The sequence below is a fragment of the Astyanax mexicanus genome, chromosome 16, assembly GCF_023375975.1.
Source record: "Astyanax mexicanus isolate ESR-SI-001 chromosome 16, AstMex3_surface, whole genome shotgun sequence".
In the NCBI taxonomy this organism is placed as follows: domain Eukaryota; kingdom Metazoa; phylum Chordata; class Actinopteri; order Characiformes; family Acestrorhamphidae; genus Astyanax; species Astyanax mexicanus.
The window spans coordinates 26,574,010-26,590,691 of record NC_064423.1 but is presented as its reverse complement, the minus strand read 5'-3'; the positions used below and the strand labels follow the sequence as shown (position 1 = coordinate 26,590,691).

Here is a 16,682-nt window from a genome sequence, read left to right as displayed (position 1 = left end):
CCCCCCACCCCAAAAGATGTACAGCTAATTTTCAATTATACCTATAAATGCATCCCCAGATTGCAGAGAAATTGGATATGCATGGAGAACAAACTAATAGAGTTGCACCTCCAGCTCAGCTCCAACTGCTCCATCAGAGCACAAAACAAACTCATTTGTGATTTAAACAACATCAGATCCATTTGCAGAGATAAACTCTGAGTGAGTGGATGGCTAAAGCACTCTTAAGCACTCTATATCTAAATGCAGCATCAGTGCCTGCTGTATATTGATCATAGAAGAATGCCAGGTTCTACTTTTAAACTGTAAAAACAGTCTCCCACCCTCCCCCATAAATAACACATCAATATATAAAAGTATATGTACATTATAAGTTCCCTTTCATACCCCCAAATCTAGTTGAAGAGCAAAATATTTTTGGTGTCTTGTGTAACCAAAGCTAATATTTCATGTTTATTAAAAACTGTGTGCTTTTGCCAGAAATTATTATATTATATTATTATATGAAGGTTATTAAAGTAGATATTTTAGGTGTGTGTGATTATTTAGACCTGCATTAACACCATGCTTATTAACTGTCAGCTAAATAAGCTTCATATCTCTAGTGAAACAAACTACAGCCATTAAACATGATGATGTTAAACATGTTGATCGACTACATTTGGGGTTATTAGCTAAATACTGTCTGTCCATTTGATTGATATTATTTAGTATTTTATAATATTTTTATAATATTTTGTATCTACATTAACATTTATGAATCATTCAATATCCAGCATGATTTGTGTTTGTATTATAAATTCTTTCATAAGCACTATAAATTTTAATATGCACTATGAATCATTCAGAACTGTTATAGAGTATTCAGTATATGCAATGAAACTACTATGAATGATTAAAAGTCCACTATATCTTTAACTGTATTAAACACAATCTAAACATAAAAGCTGCTCAATGCTACACTGCAAAACCACATTTGTTCATTATAGTCATATAAGCTGACTAACAAAACTGCCTCATGTCTGAGCTGCTCAGTTATTGTTTGCACAATTATGTTGTTTAAGCTGCTAAATTGATGTGCATTCCATGGGCAACTGAGAAAAGCAAACTGTTTAATTCCACTCAGCTAACTGGGTTCTTACACTAATATAATGAAGTAATGATCTTTGTGCAACGTAAGTGACTTAGAACAAACTAACAAAGATACACAGCTAAATTAGAGAATACGAAATAGGCCGCAAAGGGGCCCCTGACTGGAGTAATATTCCAGAAATAGTGGTGGCGGATGGGAGGGAATGGGCAAAGATAATATGGAGGGCTTGGCAAATGAGCACTTCAGTATCTTGGTGTGTACGTGTGCTTTTGGAAATGTGGCAGAAGATGAAAGCCTAATGGAAGTTGGCTTAACTCGTGAAACAGCCCTGCTATATATCTGATTACTGTGGGGACAGTAATTTATTTTCTTAAATAAGGGAAAAATTGGATGGGATGAATGAAATTTCCCTGTCGTGGCGCAGTGATGGTACGGCAGGAGATTATGTATTTCATAATCATTCATCAGCAGTGAGAGTGTTCAGGCTTAGCATAATGGAATTCGTAAACTGGTTAGTCTGAACATGAGGCTGCGCTATCAGCAGGGCCATAAACGCTGCCTGCAAACCCACTAACACACTTTCACCGCCACACCGCATTAGCTGCTGCTGCCGCTGTGGATATTTGATATATTTTTGGATGAGCAGACTTTATTACGTGCAACTCTACATGTGTGTGTGGAGGGTCATGTTTTTGCGTTACAAACATTTGCTGTTTACCACGATGGTTGTGTTCACACTGACGGCTGGGGGCAGACTTGTAAACAGCTCGATTTGTAGTTCTACAAATATGTTTTACAAAAATGAAATAAAGGCAGAACAACCTTTATCCACTTTGAAGAGGAGAAAACATCACTGACAGCATTCAGCCGTTTCAGCTGGAGCCCTGACACTGATTTCAAATCTAATGCTACATTTTTCTGAAGCTCATATTCACAAATGAATCCTGTTTTGTGCACTGTATTTACTTCACTTATGTGACAGTTATATTATTTCATTTCTTTTATTTAAACATAAAAGAAAAGTCTTGAGAATTGAGAGTTTTTAAAGTGAAATGAAATTATGTTTACTGCTTTATTTTAAAAACAGTATATGGACAGGATTTCAGAATTAACTCTAAAATCTTTCCTAGTATGGCCCAACATACACTATTAACAGATGCTCACTTCCAAAAATACATTCTATCTATGTTCTATAGACTACGAGTACTGTATAATTGCTGCATGCTTTTAAACATTTGCATTTAATTTCAATAATTTATCATTTTCCTGCATATAATGTCAGAAACTGATGATGTCGTTACTGAGGGAAAAAAAAAACAGGAGAAATGCTATAATGGGTAAAATGTTCACAGAATCATTTTCACCACTAGGTGACACTAACAGGTTTCATCTGACAAACACCCTTCGCAAGGATCTGTTTGACTGAAATTTGTATTTATAAAGCTGCATATAAACTTTAATATATAAAAGTATATAAAATCATATGCATTTTCCAAACATAAAGCAATAGAGGTTCTTTAAAAGCCAGAACATCTGAGGCTTCAGACGTGGCTTCACATTTTACAAATACCTGCTAGAAGTAAGAAGCAAGAAGTGAGAAGAACCAAGATGCCAAAGGAAACCCTTTCTAAAAGCAAAAATCAAAAGAAAATAACCTGTTAGAGAAGGTGTGGAAGAATCATTAAAATAGAGAAACACCTGACAGCATGTGGAAGACCACTCAGAAGAACCATGACTCAAAAGGAAAACCTACTTTACAGCATGAGAACGATTATGAATAGTTAACCTTCTTAACATTACAATGAACCATTGAGTAGCAAGAACTCAAAGATTTTCTTTTCTGAAAACATGAGGAAGATCCACTAAAAAAAAACAAGACTTAGAGCATCTCTAAAAGCATAAAAAAGACTCCTTATGACCATAAGTTAAAACCATTGATATAAACCCAGAAGAACCATCAGTTTCTGGCCTGGATAGTTCAGTAAGGCAGAATAAACATAAATTAAGGGTTTTACTAGGGAGATTATGACAACAAACTGTATCTTTCTAAGAAGTTAACACTAGATGTTCGAACATTCATAGTGGAGTGTAAGTTCCTCCACTCTGAAAAAGTACTGGGTGGAGCGCCATCATTTGGCATTATTCCTATTGTCCTTACATGACTTCATGTGGCTGCTCTAGTTAGGGGTTCTGTATATATTGGTTATTTAACCTGTCTATGCATGAGTGTGTGTGTGTGTTTGTATGTGTAAAACTAAACTCTTAAAGTAGTTAAATTACATGAATTAGTAGTTCTGTTTGTAATATACATTCTAATCTGTGTCCACATGGTTTGGGTTCTATTATATAGGCTTAGCTTTTCAACTTACCTTCTGAATGATTTCCCATTGATTTATTAAGGTTATTATTATACTTTAAATAGGGATGTGCTGATTGCTATACTGAGCTGTTCATTTTTTTCACTTCACTTCCATTTTGGACTGGCCTTGTTCAAAACAATAGGTTTTATAAGGGGTAAATAACGAAATATGACTAAATAGCCTCAACACTCAAAACAACACTCAAAACACATGGTTTTAAAATTCAGCCAAGCTAGGTCTGGATGATATGGCAAGAATCTATATCATGATATATTTCTTAATTTCGGTCAATGCAATACAATTACGATATTGATATGTATAATACATTATAAAAGGTACCACCCTTGGAGTATGTAATCACACAATGAGAGAGATGGGTGATATGGTAAATATATCACATAACAATATTTAAAGACATTTTCCTGATACACAGTATTTATTATGACTCGACACAGAAGGAGTGCATCAGCTATTCAAATGCTCTTTCATGCATAATACAGATTTTCTGATATCATTTTTGCTGCACATCTTTCAATTAAATATATTTTTTTTACACCCTCTATAATGAAATACATAATACAACTATTGATATCCTCAATATGCTTTTTGTCAATACAATAAGAAAATTTATCATGATATATTGATAGCTCTAATCCTCTAATCCATTGTGCTTATATGTGTCTTTATTTTTAATTTTTTTTTATTGTTTATGATTATGGCTTACAGCTAATAAAAACCCAAAAAACAGTTTCTCAAAAAAATGACCAATTGATGCTTTTGGCAGAGTGGGCAATGTGCCAAGTCCTGTTGGAAAATAAAATCTGCATCTGCATAAAAGTTGTCAGCAGAGGGAGACATGAAGTGCTGTAAGATTTGGCGAGAAAACACTACGCTGACTTTGGACTATAACATAGTGGATCAACAGCAGCAGATGACATGGCGCTCCAAACCATCACTGATTGTGGAAACTTCACACTAGACCTGAAGCAGCTTGAACTTTGTCTCTCCACTCTTCCTCCAGACTCTGATCCCTTGATTTCTAAATGAAATGCAAAATTACCGATGGTCAATGTGTGAAATAAAGTAACTATTTACCAAGCTAAACTGCTTGAATTGTTGCACCAGGAGTGGCTTAAAATTATCTAAAAGCAGTATGAAAGACTGTTGGAGGAGAACCATGCTGAGATGCATGAAAGCTATGACTAAAAACCAGGTTATTCAACCAAATATTGATTTCTGAACTTTTAAAACTTTATGAATATGAACTCATTTTCTTTGCATTATTTGAGGTCTGAAAAAATCTTTTTTGTTATTTCAGCCATTTACTGCAAATAAGTCCTTTAAATGACAATATTTTTATTTGGAATTTGGGAGAAAGGTGTCTGTAGGCTATAGAATAAAACAACAATGTTCATTAAAATAGAAAAATCAGAGAAAATAATTATTTTGAAGTAGTCTCTTAATTTTTTATCTAGAGGTGTATATAACTATATAATATAAATAACTATATCTTGTAAGTGGAGTTTTGCAACCAATCCCACTACTACTACAAGGAATACTAAGGGATAAATGAAAATATGGAACCACAGTGGTAAACAACAGGAACCATAAAACAATAAATTATTTAACACACATTCTGGATTAATTTGTACTGTTTTAATAATATATAACGTTAAATCAGTTGTTTTATAATTTAACTCCTGTTTCACAAGCCCAGACATGTACTGAGGGATGATGCTACAGTGAGCTGTTCAGTACTTTTCACTTCAGGCAGGCCCATCACTGACAAATAACTGACTTCATTTGTTTTAATGTGTTGCACAGTCATTTTGGACTGTTCTCGCCCAAAATAAGATGTTTAATAAGGAACAGTAAACGGAATAAGACTAAAATAACCCCAATATTTTGAAGCGGACCGCGGTTTTAATACTCGCCCTAGCTGAACACTTCTAGAAGTTTTACCCACGATCCCCTGCGTGCTCAACATGGAGGAACTGACGGTGGAGGTTCGTGGCTCCAATGGAGCTTATTACAAGGTAAAACATCTCTTTGAGCTTGTGTTTTTGGGCGGTTTTAGTGAGGATGATATATTAAGATTCGTGAGACTCTAAATTGCCCAAACCGGCTGTTTTTGGGTGATTTTTTCGGAGTTGTGTTCGTTCTATCGGGAACTAGCTAACTATATGTCAGCTGCTAAGCTAAGCTAACGTGCTAAGACCGGGCTTTTAAAAGAATGAAAAGAGATGAAACTTTTAAATGTCATGTTTTTGACTATCACAGGGCTGACGTGCTAATGTAAACACATTTTAGCGCTCAGACTATTTTTAAGGAATGCTTTAAATATGTGCTGTTGTGTGAGCTAGCCAATTTAGCTTGTTAGTTAGTTAACCTAGCTAGCCACATGCTAACTGCAGTGTGTCGGGCTCTACGTGGTTACCCAGGAGAAATAGTCAAAATTATTTAGGCAATATTGGGATTTTTCCTATTTTACAATAGTTTATCTGTTATATAGAGGCGGGGAGGTGGTAAAAGTGTATTTGACACGATTTTAAACAGTATAACATCTTAAATTGGATACTTTTTGATTTGCTTGCCCTGTGTAAAGTTGGAGAGGTAAGCTAAGCTAGCTTTAATTTTAGTTAGCTTTAAGGTAGCTTGCTCACTTTCTTTTAGCTACTTTTGTCAGGGTTTCTTTTTTATTTTTTATTACATTCTCCTTTGTATTAGGCAGAAATAAATGTATATCTGAGGATTACATCGCTTATCTGTGGCTAGCTAGGTTAACTATATGTAGTTTGTTTAAAGCTGGTGAAACCATTAGACTAGCTCTACTAATTTCTGTCTCTGCCTCTAGTTCTCCCAATTTCACACACTCACTCATTCGCACACCTCAAATTTATTTTAGGCAGACCAGGCTGGAAAAAAAACATCTGCTAAAGTTATTATTCCCTCTCTCTATCATCCACAAGGTATCCCATGCATGTCTCATTGGCTCATTCGTATCTCCCCAGCATAGCAGCTGTTCACTGTGGATCACACTAGATGTCATCTGAAGCCATTTCTATTTTTGAGCTGCTCTGGTTGGAGATACTGACTCCCAGCTTGCTCTTACCTACTACCTCTGAGGAGGAAACAGTGAGCTGTCACTGATTAAAGGCTACATTCCTTTCATATTAGTAGGAAATGTATGTAGGCCATTTTGTGTTGTGTATAAGTGTGATCTGAGTCTTTTACTCTGCTATGTTGTGACACAGGTTTAGTAACAGGCTACACTGTTTTGGCAGCATTATGTAGTCTGGTTTCAGTTTAGCAGTTTCGTTTCTCTAGTCATGAAAATAAAACAGCCAGCACAAGCCGAAAAACAAAACTGAAACTTAAACCTCTATTGTTTCAATTGGATTATATTCAAGTAAAGTAAAATAAATTTATATAGTGCTTTTTAAAATTGACATCACAAAGCAGCTTTACAGGAATCCAGTCACAGGACAAGCAAAATTTAAGATAAATATTAATTAGCAAGAAAAAGCTCCCTTAGAATCGGAGAAAGAAACAGGCAGCTTGTTGGCATGGAACCGCCCGGTATGGTACACAGGATGTCATATATGAACGTGTACATCTGCTGTTACTTTTGGAGACAGACATTTACCCGTCTCCCATTGCGCTTCTGTCCCCAGCACTTTGTGTAACGCAGTACTGTTCCTGTTACAAATTAACATTAGTTGACAATAAAAAGTTGTAATCTACAAATTTAAGTAATCAACATTGTCGATTATATCGACTAATCGTTACACGTGTCTTTGTAAATGCGCTTATCAACTTGTATCTCTTGTTGTTACCACATTTGTTTTTAAACATAATGATTATCTGACAGTTGGTCTTTACATTGGGTCGAAAATGTGTCCGAAGTGTCTTGAAATAAAATCTAATTCACATTCTATTAAAGATTGTCCTTCTTTTATAAAATTGTGATTTTGGATATACAAGGTTTTTCTGATAGTGGTCTAATACACATTGATACTAGAATAGTAGACTACAGCTATACAAAGTGCATCATAAAAGTAAATCTGATTGTAAGCCCTCTGTTGTTTTTGATGTGTAAATCTATGTACTTTAACACAACATAAGTCTTTGATCTTTTTCAGGGCTTCGTCAAAGACGTTCATGATGACTCACTCTCCATTTCATTTGAAAACAAGTAAGTACAGGTTATGGCTAACAGGACATGTTCCTGACAGTTCCTCTCCACATTTGGACTTTTTCCAAGTAATGCATTTAAAAAAAAAAAAAAAAAGACCACTGTTTGTTTCTTAAGCTGGCAACCAGAAAGACAAGTCCCCTTTAGTGATGTCCGCTTGCCACCTCCAGCTGATGGCAAGAAGGAGATCGGTGAAGGAGCAGAAGTGGAGGTGAGTGGCTACATATTATGTAACCCAGATTGTATTGGTTTCTGGCTCCAGCACACCACCACCAAATAAGGAAGGCTTGTTAATGAGCTGATTAGCTGGATTAGTTGTTTTGGGAGCAGGGTGAACAGGCTAAAATGTGCAGGACAGGTGTTCCTTCAGCAGCACGACTGTAACCCCCTGACATCAACCACAAATCAAAAAATTAAAATTACTTATGCATAAACAATAATATTCATAATAAATAATATATAGTATTTAATTTCATTTGTAATGTATAATGTAGTTTAAATACTGTATGATATACCCTGATAGAACTGTATTTGTTGGTATAGTAATTGGTAATTGATAAGGTATTGAAGAATTGATGCAAATTTAATCAGCATTCTCAGTATTACTTTTTCTATGGCATACACAGCTCTGTGCTTCTTGCTAATTAGTTAACCCCTTAGAATCCCTCAAGTGCCCAGAATTTTTCAGCAGGTTCAAACATTTATTATTCCATTCTATACCATTGAAATATGTTAGCTAGTTTTACAGTGTAGTAATAAATAGAAAATTAGCTTTAAGTAATGAGGGAAGTTGTAAGGCATTTGTGAGTATTCATTTATTTGTTTAATGTTGTACTAGTTTTGTATTTGTACGATTTGCTTTATTGATCTAGGGATTGTTGTTAATATATGTCTATATGTCAGTAACTTGGAATTTGCCTGAACTGTTGCAAGATTCTAACCAACTAGTAAAGTAACACTGTTTTACAAGATTTATATTCTTGTTTAATTAACTAATTGGTATGTATATAGAATGCTGATAAATGAATAAATAAATATGAACTAAATAAATATGAAACTGCTGACAGCGACTATTAAAGTCACAATGTCAGATTAAACACTAAATAATAATGAGTTGGCCAATTATATATCTCATTTATTTTTCAAGTATTATTTCATTTTTTTTATTACTGTACTTCAAATTAATTAAGTATTTTTTTACTTCGTTTACTGGTGCATTTTATCTTGCACTCTGCTGGTGTGTAGATTTCAGAAAAAAAAAAACACATGGTTAATAAGTTGTCTGTTATTATGAGGATATCTCCTGGTAGCACAGTGTTGCTGTTTATTCCAAGGGCAGCATCTCTTGCTCCAGTTTTACTGATTGTATTTTGTATCTCAGATCTACTCGCGAGCGAATGAACAGGAGCCATGCGGCTGGTGGCTGGCGAAAGTACGAATGATGAAGGGAGATGTGAGTATCCACATGATTGTGTGTGTGTGTGTGTGTGAGAGAGTGTGTGCGCGCGCGCGCACGTAAGTTGTAACTTTCACTTTCCTTTCTGTGCAGTTCTATGTGATAGAGTATGCTGCGTGTGATGCAACGTACAATGAAATTGTTACTTTCGAACGCCTTCGACCGGTGAACCTCAACAAAGCCGTGACGAAAAACACTTTCCACAAGTGCACTGTTCCCGTTCCTGACGACCTGAAAGATGCGTGAGTGCAGGGACCTATCTTTTTCTACTTTTAGTTTGTGTTTAACAACGTACTTGCTTTTCTTGTTTATATATTAAACATTTAAAATAATAGTTTGAACTCTTGTGTCAGTCCCTCTCTATTAAGGCACTACGTAATTAAATATAGATATTCAGATTAATAATGGTTATGACCGTTGTATAATCCCTGCCACTTGAGTGAGCAACTTTGAGGTAAAGCGAATTTGGCAGTCGTTGTTTACATTGAAGCAAAAAGTCTAATCTAATGAACATTCTCCAGAATGATTTTGTACAGTGACTTCCACTGAAAGTAGTGTCTTATGTTTCATCTCCTGCCATATTGGAGATATGACACTATATTTTAGTGTATTTTACATGGTATTAAAATTGGTACATCCCTACTTCTTACTCACTTTCAAATGTTACAAACAGTAATGCTTCATTGCCAGTGCATTACATTTGTCCCAAAATTTCTCTTTTACAGTTGTACAAATGAGAACGCTCACAAGGACTTTAAAAAGGCCATTGGGGCAAGTCGGATAGTTTACAGCCCAGAGACTGGCAACCTGGTCATACTGGTAGGTTTCATTCTTTAATTAAGTATATTCTACTGATTGGTGAATGTAATATAAAGATACTAAATAATGTTTTGAACATTTTAAATGCAGTTTTGCAGGTCATCACTCGATTAGGAAACATCTTGATGTCAATGTCTTGATGGAGACATTCTGTTATTTTTATTTGTTTCCCCTCTAGTATTTGTATATTGCCGCTCATACACTAAATTTTTAGATCTGTTTTTGGTTTTACAGTAATTATTTGGTTAATTCACATTAAGCTTACAGTAACGTTAAATATAACATGAATGAATATGCTTAAAATAATAAAAACAATGTGCCTTTAATGTGTAGAATGTGGATGATTATTTTATTTTATTTTTATTAGTCTGTTTGTGAGTCCACTGTGAAGCGGGTTTCTCTACTGAGTGATATGCACTTAAGAAGCATCCGTACCAAGCTCATGCTCATGTACAGGAACGAGGAAGCCACAAAGCACTTGGAGGTAATGTCATGCATGCCTTTTTTTTTTCCATTGTTTTAAAGGGCTTGACCCACATACTGAGCCATTTTTGTTGAATATTAAATGTGCCTGCTGCTGGATTTATTATTATTTACACTGATTGTATAAATGTTTTAAAATCAAAAAGAATAAAAAAATCCAGAAGCCAAATTCAGAAATCAGTTAATACAAAATATGTGTGTGTGAAAGGCTCATATAAAGATTATAATATTTCGCTAAAATATGTTAAAAGTGAATGTTAAATTTTATGAAAATATTAAAATATATATATATTTTTTTTAATGAAGAAAGCCTAAAATTCGAAAAGAACCAAGATATTTAAAAGAGACACTAAGATTAGATGAAAAAGATTTAATATTACTGATGCCTGTAGCCTGACTCCATATCTTAATCTTCATTATGTCCAGAGCACAAAACAGCTGGCCTCAGCCTTCCAAGAGGAGTTCACTGTGAGGGAGGATCTCGTGGGCCTTGCCATCGGCAGCCACGGCAGCAACATCCAGCAGGCCAGGAAAGTACCAGGAGTTACAGCCATTGAGCTGGATGAAGAAAGTGGTACCTTCAGGGTGTATGGTGAGGTGAGCGAGCCAACATGCTGTTGGGAATCCATCTGGTATAGGATAGAGGAACATGTTGGACAAAGTACTAGAATGAGGTTTTAGAAACAGTTTAGCAAATCAAACCCTAAATTTCCTCAAAGATAAAATTAATCCCTGTGTTATTTGCTAACTTTTGTTACTGCAGCTAAGTTGGAACTGTTGGCGTACATTATTCTCAAGTTTTACCACATTTGTTTTGTCTTTTTAATGGGGCTGTAGACTGAAGAAGCAGTTAAGAAAGCAAGGAATTACTTGGAGTTCCTTGAAGAGTCTGTACAAATCCCTAGAAACCTAGTTGGTATGCATTTTTTTTTCTTCCATTTTCAACCACATAAGATTTTAAAATGATACTGAGTGATCTGTATTTAAGTTTGTATTACACTGATTTATAGGCAAGGTTATTGGCAAGAATGGCAAGGTCATTCAGGAGATCGTAGACAAGTCTGGAGTGGTCCGGGTACGAATCGAAGGCGACAACGACAACAAACTTCCCAGACAAGAAGTAAGATTTAACTCCGAGCACAATTTTGTAATTATTTTTCCTTCTCCTAAAGGAGGAATTATGTTTTTGCTTGCAACAGTAACAATAATCTTTTCTATCTTCATAACAGGGAATGGTCCCATTCACATTTGTTGGTACTAAGGAGAGCATCGGCAACGTGCAAGTCCTTCTAGAGTACCACATTTCCTACCTAAACGTGAGTAGATTTTGTTCTTTGATAGAATTGCAGTCCTTTTTTATGTCTAGGCTTTTGTTTTTTGCATTAATAACCCTGACTTATAGAGCAGTGGTTTAATATGAACCACTTTTTTATGTTGTTTCTCAAAAATTACCAGTCTATATTTTTGGAGATGTTCGGTTACTATGCTTTTGTGCTTTTCCAGTACTGTATGACGTTTTTTTTTTTTTTTTATAATCATGAACTACTACAAGTACAGACAACATTTGGGTTCATACTTTTAGTGCAGAAGTAAAAGAGTGAACTTAAATTCCCATCAACTTCATCTGAGTTTAAATGGGAGTTGTGAAATTGCTGCTTTAAACCCAAGTGGTCTCAGATCAGATTAAAGGGTCAGTTTCCAGCAGCGCTATGTTTTGTTTCACTGCAGGAGGTGGAGCAGCTGAGGCTGGAGAGGCTGCAGATTGATGAACAGCTGCGGCAGATCGGGCTGGGCTACCGGTCCGTTCCTGGCCGTCCTGCAGAAAAGGATAAGGGCTACAACACGGACGAGAGTGCGTCCAATGCCCCTCTGCACTCCAGCCGCTCCTACGCTGGCAGGGGGCGCGGCCGCAGGGGGATGCACTACACTTCAGGTTACGGTATTTTCTTTTTCAACTAGCTAATTAATGAACTAACAGATTTGGGTGGCTTTAGCAACATTCACACTCATAATACTTATTTTTCAGATGTCATGGTGGAGACAGCAAAACATACAAAACAAACCAGTTGTGACCTTATTAAATAAACAGACAAACATTTTTTTAATATCAATATGATCTTTAACATCCTTCAGAAATAAATCTCAAATTACAATTAATTGGATGATTAAATTTGGTGTCAAACTGTCTTAATGTATTAAATTTATATTTTCATGTCTTTATTTTTCATGTATCCTTCTATTCATTAATAAGGCAACGTTGATATTTATACTGACATGCTACATGAAATGAATTGTCTGATCCATTTGGCACCCAATATCAAGCCTTGCTCAGTCATCTTGCCACGAGCAAGTTTACGATTAGGTTTGGTTAAGTGATGCATTAAAATAATCACTTTGTTGTGGCTTTCTCGCTGTAGGCACAAACTCTGAGCACTCATACGCCTCTGAGACCGATTCGGAGCGCAAGGATGAGCTGAGTGACTGGTCCCTGGCAGGGGAAGAGCCGGATCGAGGAGTCCGGCCGCAGAGAGACAGCCGGAGGCGACCTCTAGTGGGGCGGGGTCGTGGAGGACCAGGACTGAGAGGTCGTGGAGCAGGGAGAGGAGGCACCATGAGCTCAGGTAGACTTAATTTAATTGTAAACTTGACCTATAGAATTGATGAAAATGATTAGTTTGACTTTGGAGTATAATCAGGTAACCAAGTAACCAGAATATTCATAACCAAAGAGCTAACATCAAAACGGTCTCCAGAAACACACACAAAAAAAAAAAAATCCCAGGTGTGCGCGTACATTTAAATGAAAAATATTAATGATTATAGGGAACAGCATCAATACTCAAAACTTCTTCGTGTACTAGAGACAGTGAGACATTTTAAGCATTCTTGTACTGATGACATTCTGATACTCGTGCTCGGTTGTGTTCCTTTTGTTAGCTATTTGGTTGTTATTTTCTTTCGACATTTTCTGTTAGCAATATCACTAACATTTTGAAATTTTATAACATTTTTGTTTAAAAGTGTATTGTTTTTCTAATGTATTTTATTTATTTCTTTATTTTTTACTGTGGCCCTAAAACTTAAATGTTCAGTGGGGAAAATAAGCATATGATACAGTGTCCATTTTAGAAGTTTACCAAGAATGGAAATGTCTGTAATTTTTATAGTAGGTTCACTTGAACCATGAGAGACAGAAGCTAAAACCAAAATCCCCCAAAAAATCACACTTTTTTTTTTTTAAAAGTTCATTTGTATTTTATTGCATGAAAAAGGCATTTGATACAATAGAAAAACAGAACTAAATATTTGGCATTTAGAAAAACGAAATATTTGCAATTACAGTGTCAGACTTTTCCAGCAGTTTTTTTCAAAGTTACTAAATAGTTTTGTGCTGATTGTACAGTTCTGAGAGACCCTGACCGGAACCCCTACAGTCTTCTAGACAACACGGAGACGGACCAGACAGCAGACACGGATGCGAGTGAGTCACAGGTGAACACGAACCGCCGTCGCCGCTCGCGCCGTCGCCGCACGGATGAGGATGCCACGCTTATTGATGGCATGAGCGAGTCTGACAATGCTTCGGTCAGCGAGAATGGCCTAGGTAAACACTCTCCTCCCTGGAGATTCTTTCCCACACTCACAATACACTTTCTGTACATCAATTCATTTGAAGATTGCTTTTAACCTTTTCACACACAACCTGCGACATAACCAACTACACTAACAAATATTGTTTTTGTTTAGGTTGATTTTCAGGTATATTTTTTTTTATTTATTTATTCCCAGTAGTTTAACTATGTCTCATTTAGTATGGGCAGCAAAAACATGCCATTGCAGTTGCATTTGGGATATGTGGATGTTTTTAGGATACTTAAATAGTATTCATAACGGTATGCTGTAAATATTCTACAAGTTTTACATGTGGATTTTACACTAGAATGCTTAAGCTGAGTTTTATTAGGCTATTTAGTGCAGCGCTCCAAGGCTCTGTAAACTGCAGTGGTCTTTGGCTCCTTCCCAAATGCACTCTTTGTAAAAGCTGAATGGAGGTTATGAAGTGAATCTGTTAGGGTCTCTATGTTACTGCTGTGTGGAGTAACTGAACGGGGGGGCCTTTCCCTGTTATAGATGACTCTGAGGCTAAACCGCAGCGGCGTAATCGTAGTCGCCGCCGCCGCTTCCGCCCTCCAGAGGAGAGGCAGCCAGGTAACGGGTGGACAAGGGTTCGAGTGTATTGATATGCATGGCTTAAAACAAACTGAATCTAACCACAGCCCCAACGCATCCAAATCGGGAATCCGCAAGTCTGTCAGTTTGGCTGAGAGGAAATTAAGCAAACACTTTAATATAAGATGTATACCACAATACAATAATTTGAGTCAATTTGTTGATGTAATGTCATAAATTCAGCTCAGCGAAGTCACCCCACCACTCATGCTAAAGGATTATTTCAGCTTGGACTTCTTTGCTCATTTTATTTTCATGAACGCAATTCAGGGCAGCTAATCAGAAGAGAACATATAATTAACATGTTTAAACACACAATCAAAAAAAAGCTATAAAGAGAGGTTAAAGAACATAGCCATGTAAAATGAACTAATTTTTATACAATGCACTAATTCCAGTTAAACAGTTTAACAGCTTATAAGAGAGAAGTTGTCACTCTTTATTGAGAGCTTGAGTGGCATCCACAACATTACATGGATTAAAATGTAACTGTTTAAACTGTCTTTTGTGTTCTTAATGACATTCTTATGGTGTGTCCTATTTGTGGATTAATCTACTAACAATACTTGCTATGTTATGGGTTGAAATATTAGACAGGTGTGAAGAGTACCTGCCTTGTGCACCATTAATGTCAACTGAATAGGTTGAGCTAATTTCTGACCTTTTCATTACAGCATGCTTTCCGTAATTGTTTGTTCTTAGTGTTCTGTAGACGTTGATCATTATTCATTTATTTTTTGTAGTTACTGTGGCTGATTACATATCACGAGCTGAATCGGAAAGCAGGCAGAGAACACCGAGAGATCTGAAGAAGAATAAGAAAGATATGGTAAGTCACCATAGCCAAATATTAGTTTTTTCACTCACCTCACTTGCTTTCACAGTGAAAGGATTTCCTCCAGCCTCACATGAGAACTCTCCTTTTTTCCTCATCCACAGGGGCAGGTGGAGAGCATAGCAGAGCACAGTGTCTCTAATGCGGTGAGCAACGGCCCCAGCGCCAATGGAGACGAGCAGAAAAAAGCAGCACGAGCTTCCACAGAGAAAAACACCCCCAATACCTCCGGTGAGGGGGAAAAGCCTGCTGTTAATGGACTCTCCTAAGCAGTTTGCTCTATTCTTTTTCTTGTTTTACTTTTTTCAGAAAAAGTCATAACCTTTACATTTTTACAATAGTGCTTGTACAAGCTTGCCAAAGATAGACATACGGACTTCCAGATTTTCTACTGCACTTTTCCGTTCCTTCACCATGGAACAGGTAGGAGGGGAGGAAAGATAAAAAAAAAAAAAAAAAAAAACACAAAGACAAAAAAGACGAGCCCTGAAGAGACGAAACCTGAAACTTGATTCACATCTAAGTAAGTTTAAAACATGATCAGATGTTGTGCCTTCAGAGAGTAGATTCACCCGTAAAGTGGCCGGCTGTAGGGAAAATAAGGTAATAAAATGGGAAGATCCCAGATATCTGAATTTTGAAGAGAAGAGAGTTAGCTGCATTTTGTTTTAATATGCAACCACTTCATACATCAAGGAGGGGAAGGAAATTTAGTAAACCCAGTCTGGAAAAGAGGATGTTATTGCACTGAACTGTAATTCCTTTCCCTTAAGAATAATGTTCTAACTGGTCTGTTTGTTCATTTTAAATGGTGTATGGAAAAACACTCCATGTGACTATCGGAAAGATCAAATTTGTTCTGATTCATCACCTGTCAGGCTGTAACAATGATGACAGTGACTGTTTAGCAAACAGAGCCTTGTTTTGGTTTATTTATTTTTAAATGTACAGTATTTAAAAGAAGAAAAACAAAAACAAAAGCAGTTATTCTTTTAACACTAAACTGGCTGCCTGAACGTATTTGCACGCAGGTGACAATTTGGACTACTGAAAGAACGACTTCCAGATTTTCTGTTCTGTAAACTACGTTTGAGTCCTTATTTCTTTCTTTTATTTCTTTTTTAATGATCATTCTGGTTGTTTGATGTGCAATATGTTTTGTATGCAGTTAGTTCTTGAATAAAAGTTTGATCTTCCAGTCATTTCTTCTT

General features: G+C 36.2%; 1 protein-coding gene across 3 annotated transcripts; it reads left to right on the top strand.

Moving 5' to 3' along the window:
• The first annotated feature begins 5,214 nt into the window (after positions 1 to 5,214).
• Positions 5,215 to 16,673, top strand: fxr1 (FMR1 autosomal homolog 1). Of its 3 annotated transcripts, none has more exons than XM_007256772.4 (17): positions 5,215 to 5,489; positions 7,596 to 7,648; positions 7,766 to 7,859; positions 9,030 to 9,101; positions 9,198 to 9,346; positions 9,830 to 9,923; positions 10,291 to 10,407; positions 10,833 to 11,003; positions 11,244 to 11,322; positions 11,417 to 11,526; positions 11,636 to 11,722; positions 12,135 to 12,345; positions 12,824 to 13,027; positions 13,810 to 14,010; positions 14,538 to 14,615; positions 15,380 to 15,465; positions 15,576 to 16,673. In XM_007256772.4, the coding sequence occupies exons 1-17, from the start codon at positions 5,439 to 5,441 to the stop codon at positions 15,738 to 15,740; spliced, it is 2,022 nt and encodes a 673-aa protein (XP_007256834.2). In that variant the 5' UTR covers positions 5,215 to 5,438; the 3' UTR covers positions 15,741 to 16,673. The 3 variants fall into 3 exon arrangements, with proteins under 3 accessions (XP_007256834.2, XP_007256835.2, XP_007256836.2); XM_007256773.4 differs by having other exon boundaries at positions 5,217 to 5,489; positions 12,135 to 12,339; XM_007256774.4 differs by lacking the exon at positions 14,538 to 14,615 and having other exon boundaries at positions 5,217 to 5,489.
• The last annotated feature ends 9 nt before the right edge of the window (positions 16,674 to 16,682 follow it).